Source organism: Lactuca sativa, chromosome 8, assembly GCF_002870075.4.
Source record: "Lactuca sativa cultivar Salinas chromosome 8, Lsat_Salinas_v11, whole genome shotgun sequence".
Classification (NCBI taxonomy): domain Eukaryota; kingdom Viridiplantae; phylum Streptophyta; class Magnoliopsida; order Asterales; family Asteraceae; genus Lactuca; species Lactuca sativa.
The window spans coordinates 250,999,291-251,007,026 of record NC_056630.2 but is presented as its reverse complement, the minus strand read 5'-3'; the positions used below and the strand labels follow the sequence as shown (position 1 = coordinate 251,007,026).

The 7,736-nt window shown below is 32.2% G+C and overlaps 1 protein-coding gene across 3 annotated transcripts; it reads right to left on the bottom strand.

The window, feature by feature from the left end:
- Positions 1-547: 547 nt before the first annotated feature.
- On the bottom strand, positions 548-4,015 carry LOC111889321 (uncharacterized). Of its 3 annotated transcripts, none has more exons than XM_023885456.3 (4): positions 3,834-4,015; positions 2,041-2,710; positions 1,238-1,822; positions 548-869 (listed from the first exon to the last, which is right to left on the bottom strand). In XM_023885456.3, exons 2-4 carry the CDS (start codon positions 2,680-2,682, stop codon positions 840-842), a joined length of 1,257 nt encoding a protein of 418 aa, XP_023741224.1. In that variant the 5' UTR covers positions 2,683-2,710; positions 3,834-4,015; the 3' UTR covers positions 548-839. The 3 variants fall into 3 exon arrangements, with proteins under 3 accessions (XP_023741224.1, XP_023741222.1, XP_023741223.1); XM_023885454.3 differs by having other exon boundaries at positions 2,041-2,718; positions 3,834-4,013; XM_023885455.3 differs by lacking the exon at positions 3,834-4,015 and adding an exon at positions 3,695-3,807 and having other exon boundaries at positions 2,041-2,718.
- Between the last annotated feature and the right edge of the window lie 3,721 nt (positions 4,016-7,736).

The following is a 7,736-nucleotide window of genomic DNA, read 5'->3' as shown; positions in this document are numbered from 1 at the left end:
TTTTTTGGTCTAAAATTTCGTTTTAACAATGTTAATTATTAGAAAAAAAAATTTAAAATAATTGCTTTTTCAATTAAAAATTTATGATTTCATAAAAATATGAACAGTTTAATAGAACAAAAAACAATTTTACTATATAAAAACTTAAAAAGTGAATTTCACAGTATTACATTTTGTTTTGGTTTCACAGTGAAGAGTAGATTTTACAGCATATTTATTTTTAATTATTTTTCCAAAAAATCAAAATAACTTTTAACCGGTTTAACAGTGTGAAACCTATTTCGCAACGCCACTACAAAATTAGTTGTTAATTTATCAGAGACAAATTTTCCTAAATTTTGAAGAATTTTAACCGAAGAAAAAAATATGTTTTTTCAGTTTTTGTTCCTTTCTCTAGTGAATTTTACTCATTTAACCCAAACCCCAACCCAACATGGTCCCATATGTGTCATTTCCCACTTCTACTTTTAGAGTTGGCATTGTCCTCCTTGAATACGACCTTTTTGTACATGAATTTCATCAACTAAAACGAAAGAAAGCAAACAAAAGCATAAAGTCCTCCTTTTTCCATTCTATCTGAAAGGTACCCCATCTCCTTTCTTATTATGAAAACATCTTTACAGACCATTTCCCTCTTCATATTACCATATACAAACCTCCAATCAACTTTCTTTTATTCCTCACTATTAATTACATGATATAAAATATGATAATGACATGATACGCCCATCAAAAATAATCACAACCGACTCATTCATTACATTCATACCACCTCTAACCAATAGCAAACCTTCAATGCTTCTTCTTTGCTTCATATCATACTCTACTAACTCAAAATACTAAGTTTCTGGTATAGGAAGTAATTGTCCCTAACAAAAAGTACAAAATATATGCATTTAGGCCCACATTTATTAACTGATGTCAATAAGACAAAAATTGTAATTTTTAAATATGTGCATTAGACATTGGTTTGTACTGTTTTTCACATATACTGACCTGTGATCTATGTCAGTGGGACAAAACTTGCAATTTTTAAATATATGCAAAAATTGAAGATTTTGCGTCTCCCAAAAAGGTGAAAATTTTGATTTTTTTAACTGTGCAAAAGACGTGAATATCCTCTCTCCTCATCTCGTCATACAAAATACTGTAGATTTTTTTTTCAGTCATTTCCAGTTTAGTCCAGTTCTGTCTCGTCCAAATAAATTAAATGAAGAGGTTAATCGGTTGATTTTACCTGTGGATTTTGTGATTGAAAATTTTCCAATTTTGCCCTTGTGTTGGAAGTCGGATGTTTAGGATTAGGATTTGCGCGTAAAGATAGATTTTTCGAGGACATAGACGGCAATGTCCGCCACAACCAAGAATCCGAGGGTGATTTCGGTAATGGCGGCGGAGCGGGTAACTCCATGTTATTTTGTCGGGAAAACTTTAAATCTCGTTCAACTTTCGGGTCTTCACAAAATCCCGCTTCTTTCTCCTGTTTCGGAATATGTGAAATTTCGAAAATACCCTCATCAGATTTGGCAGTTTCGACCTTATGTATGGTGTCAATGTAAAGAGTCTTTTCAACCATATGATTTTGAGGGCTGGATTCTTTCTCATTCTCAACAGCTAGTAATTCCTTGAAGCTAATGAGTCCTTTCTTTTGTAAATTTACTTCTTTATTTTTTAAATCGATATCATCATCTGAAATCACACGATCCAACGGCTCTGATCGCTCTTTCTGATTGGCAGCTTCTTTAGGCTTGTTTTTTATAACGGTCTCCTCTTTTTCTTGCTTGGCTAATGATCTGTGCTCATATACAGCCACTCTAGCAGGCTAATAAAATCCAAAAAAAAAGGACAAGGGTAAATGCGTAATTTTGCAGCAACGTTTCATATTTGAACAAATTAATGCAATAAAGTGGTTGATTATGAAACCATGTTTCATTCAATAAATGCTTGATTATGAAATATTGTTTCAGTTTTAACAAATTTATGTAAAATTCTTAATCATAGTAATATTAATTTAAAAAAGAATTATAAAGAGATAATTACCTGAGAGCTAGCAGATGAGGATTCAGAGGGAGTTTTATTAGCAGAAGAAATTGGTAATCTGGTTCTCATACTTAATCCTGGTAATGGATTCAAAAGACCAATAGAACCCTTTAAACAAAAATGTGGAAGCAATCCACAAACCTTATATGATGTATTTTCATGCTCATCATAATCAAAATCACTATCTTCTTCACTATCATCACCAGTAAACTGTAAAAAATTAGGGCCATATGTAATTTGTGGCTTCTCATTTTCCCTATTAACCACCTTCTTCACCTCCAATGGCTTCTCATTCATCACTCTTGAATCAGATGACTCTTTCTTTGTCTCTTTTGAGCTCTCAAATTCTGTTAACTTCACTTCTAAAGATTCTTGCTTTTTAGGTTTTGAAATTCGACCTGGTGGAGGCTTTGGGACAAGATATTTTATATGTTTTTGTGTTTTTGTTTCATCTTTTGGTTTTCCAGGAGTGTGTTCCCAAACAAAAGGGACACTTCCAGGGTTTCTTAATGAACCTGATTTGTAAGAAGGACTTGGTGATATTCCATTTTTCCTTTTGGAGTCCTTTTGAGAAGAAACTGTTGATGAGAAACGTCTTACAGAAAGAATTGGTCGATTGAAGTTTAATTGATTGTCTTCCATCAAAACCTTAAAGAGCTTCAAAAACTACCTGCAAATCTGCAATGCATACATCAATATCCATTATTAGAGACTCCAAGTTATCATCAAGATATGTAAAGACAGAAAAACAAAGAGCACATTGCTTCCATTAAAACACAAACAAATTTTAACAACCATGTGGAATAGCTGTATGTGATTGTAGATTTGAGCTGAATAATAAAATTGATGTGATGAAAATAGTACCATTTATCATTAAAACCTACATGTGTATCAATAAAGACAGCACTACATTTCAATCATGACTATAAATCATGATAAGAAAGTTTTCCATATTTGTGTCTTGAATTGAACTTTGAAAGTGACAAAGGCTCATTTTCTTTCCATTAGAATTGATGAATACATGGTACTACATAAAAGACTATCGTAACAGAAAATAAAATTGGAAATAGATGAAATTAAAAAGATCTAAGCAGAGTTTGAATTCTGGAACCACTATATTGGAATCTAAGGAATCGAAAATGGACTTCTTTTGAGAAGGAGGGAGAAAGTTGGATCTAAGAACATCAAAGAATGAAAACAGTAACATATCATTCTATAGTCATGTAGATCTTCCTGTTGTTTGAAATGAAAACTGACAAAAGAAGATACAGAATCACACTAGTCATTCGTCCAAAATCACAAAACTCTTCAAAATCAAATACGGTTTTAACCAAAAAAGGACATATGTAGTTACAGAAGAGTACTTCACATCTATCCAAAATCGAATAACTCTACTAGAATCAATAAAATATTCTTAAACCCTCATCTTCTAATTTCAACACAGAAAGCCTTCCGATACACGCCAAAAAAAATCTGGAACTCTTAAGCTCAGTTTTCTGCCAGACTGTCGTATCAAAACTCAACTACGAAGCAAACATAACACTCGAAACAAAACGACATTTGATTCTACAGATTAAATCATCAAAAACAAAAAGAGATTGTGGTGTAAAACAATCGATAAACAAAGTTACAGAAACAAAAACGAAGAATAAACCTTTAATTTGGAAGATCTTAAGCTAAAACGGACAAATAAACATGAGGTATTGACTGATCATGGAGAAAAGGAATTTAATCAGAAAAAGAAACAAGGAAACGTGCAATGAAGATAAGAGAAAGAATAAACCAAACCGTACGTTTGTGCTTCTCTACTGCTTCTACTCCTTGTTCTTCGTCTTCCTTGGTATTCGATTCCTTTCCTAAATATACACAATCTGTCAATGGAATCTGAGCGAATTATTTGGAGAATTTCTAAGAGAGAAAATTATAAATATGGTATTATAATAAGCATCGATACGTTTCGTAGTTTATGAATATTTAAGTGGAGAACTGATTTGATTTGACTTACCTTCATGGTCAAAGTTTTTCGTACCATTGATTGATGATGACACATTTATATTGAGATATAAATTGCTTTTAAATGTATATAAAGTATAAATCTTATCTTATTTTCCATGTCATTTTCCGCTAACCTTATTTGATACGATTTATATTATAGTGTTTTTAGTTATCCGATTTATATTATAATTAATAGTTATAACTAGTTTATAACCGGTGAGAACCATAATTACAAAAATTGTTCCCACTGTTACAAAATTATTAAACTCGTAAAAAATTAAAAATTATTAATCATTTATTTTATATAAAGTTTTAAATAAGTTATTAATTAAAAGATATTTTTATTAATTATGTAAAATTATAATCATTAATTCAAATAAATATATGATATATGGAATTAATTTTCCATATATATTAAACAAATAGAATCACATTAATTAGGATGTGTAATCAATTTAAAATAGATAATTAATAGAATGACAAGTGACATCATATTAATTAGGATGTCTAATATTGTGACATTTAACAAAAAAAAAAACTACTCTTTTATTAACATATGATTAATAATAATAATATTTTTTTTTTAAATTAGAGCACCTCTACAGCTCCATTGAGTGGGCTCGAAATGAGCTCAATAACGCCAAGTTGTACTCGGCACACACATTGTTATTAACTCGGCATTATAAGCTCGGAAGTTTGACTCAGCAACATGCTTTGCTTATGACGAGGGAGAAAAGCAAAAACTCAAAATTGAAAATTTATAATTGTTTTTTTTTCAAAAATATATCTGTTGATCTAATAAAAAACAAAATTTTAATACTCTTTCAACCATTATAAATACAAACACCTATCTAATCCTTATCTTTATTCTAATTTTAATTCGAATAGTTCTAATAAAAGAATAGTTTTATTCTTTTTTTGACATGTGTCACTCTGTTAAACCTCCTAATGAATGTATATTTTATTCTCTTTTTTCCATGTGTCATCTTATTATGTCTCCTAATTAATGCATGTCAGTTATCAACCTATTGATTTTTCATTTCAAATTTCAAATTTTCCCACTCTAATTGCATTAGATTAATAAATTTATAATAAAAATTAAAATAAAATTAATACAAATTGTAAAGTGATATAATTTCACATATTTATTTAATAAATGATTAAAATTTATATAACAAAAAATCTCTTAATTAATAATTTATTTAAAATAATTGATTAATAATTTTGAATTTTTACTATAAAATTTTAATTAATTTTGTAATTGTGGTTCCCACGGGTTATAAACTAATTTAATAATACACAACCTTTAGTTTTTCAGTGTAACACTGACCTTATTTTGTGAAAAATAGCTTCCTCCAATTCCTCTTCCAACCCAGAACTCCAAGAATAAACAAGAAAAATACCCAAAACACAACCCATTCAAACCCTTCATCACATGCATTCTTCTAAAACCAAATTGATCGTCATATTTATTCACCTCCTAGTTACCATTATCTGATTTATCTTGGTGCATACTACACTCTACATCCTATTCATACCCAACCCACTTTCAATTTCAATCTCAATATCAACCCCGATTCTAATTCCAAACTTAAGTGTAGTGCCAATTGGAATATGACTTCAACCCATTTGAGAACATTTCTGGATCTCAATTCCAATTCCAATCCCAACCCTAAACCCAATTCCAAACCCACTCTCAACCCAAAATCATACCAGAAACGGATTCTAAGCCTAAAGAGATTCAACCTCAACTTGAACCCAATAAAAAAGGAAAGACACCTTCTAACAATTAGATACCGAATGAGGAAAAGATGTTGGCTCATGCATGCATATATGTTTTGGAAGACCCAAAAGTCAAGAACAACTAAGATGCACCAACTTTTTATAAGAAAGTTACATGGCATTTTATTTAATAATTGAAGCTTGGAGACTACTGAAAAAAAAAAACCAAATTTACTCGAAGTGGAAGAAAACCAACAAAGTTGTCATCGAGTTTAACATGTGCTAGTGGCAAAGTGGTGTGACTGATCAAACAATGTTGTAGAAAGCTTTAGCACTTTACCGAAATAATAAGGGGGCACCTTTCAAACTTCTTGATTTTTGGAATATTGTGAAGGAGTCGAAAAAATGGCAAGATATCTAAACTTCAAAATCATTCACGGATGGTTCTAAAAGAACAAAACATCTGAAACCACTCATAGTTAATCACCAGATGTGCACGTCGTGATTGGCCTCAATATTGGGGTTTTAAGACCTAGTCGTTCCATGGGAAGAGACCAAGCAAAACAAAATGGTAAATGGGTCACAAGTAGTTCGAGTGACGTCGGTTAAATGAAGACCGAGACTGACAATTTGAAAACTACTTTGGAGAAATACTTGAGTGTTACAAAAGATAAGGAAAAAATTTGTCGCATGGAAATCTTAATGAAAGATACTAGTCACTCTATCTCATTATTTATTGTTGTCTTTGTACTCATTCTATATCCTTCTCTATATACTTATATCTCGACTGTACTCACTCACAAACTCTTATAGAAATAATCTACTATTATATATATATATATATATATATATATATATATATATATATATATATATTGTCTGCAAATTCAGGCTAGACATTTGAGATATAGTAAATAATCTTAGCTAAAGATGTAGAAGTCATTAGAACTATCTCGTGGATATAATGAGCGCTTAAATCCGACTTCATATGAAGAATTTTTTCTTCTTTGAAGTTTTCCAAATAACGCGACACAACAATGAAGAAATAATGTTGGTCAACGTCTAGGAGGTGGTCCCGAGATGAAGCTGCGACGATCTAGTTAGTATTTTTCTGAGAGTAAGGTAATTAGGGTTTGAAATGAAGATGGGGTGATCCCTTCTTTTGGAGAAGAAGGGTCTTTTTATACATATTCCTTTCTATGCATGATCCCAACGGTGCTTTTTGTCTCGTCTAGGCCGACAGGACTTGGAGGAGTCCCATTGGAGGATTGTGCACTACTAGTGGTCATCTGCTATTGGCGTAGAATGGACAGGGGGATAGTGCCGTGGGCGCAACACATGTCACTCTGGGAGACAATCAGCTGTGTTTTGTCCTATTATAGACCAGAGATTACCGTCGAGAGTTGGACCTAGGCGCGAGGGCACCAAGCGAGAAGGTTCTAGTGCAAGGGAGAGGGCGAGGGTTTGACATTAGGATAGATTTGTGATCATTAGCTAGATCATCCTAAAGATAACGGTTATGTTATCTTTAACGTATTCCTAGTGGGATACGTTAATAAGTCCCCTAGGCTAGTAAACATCAGTGTTAGCCTAGTGTAGCTAAGTTGTTCTAGCTTAGATCAAGACATATGTTCAGTGAAGATGGCTCTGACGTCTGCTAATGTGACAGAGCCATCTGCACAGACGGTTTCATCATCATAATTGTTCGATATTCTCTCCTTTCATTTAAAACCTTCCTTATCAAGGACGGTTTTTTTCTTTACCTTTCCCACTTCTTCAACTACTCATATCTTTCTTTTGTTTCCTTCTAGTCCACCTTGTTCTTGTACTTTGAGAGAAAATGGCAACATCATAGACTAGAACTGAGCCAACTCCAACCGAGTTTGAAGCTCTTCAAACTAGGTTTGGCTTTATGCCATAACACGAGGTTCGATATCCCAAGAGAGGGGTGATCATCTCTCGTCCACCAGACAGGGAAA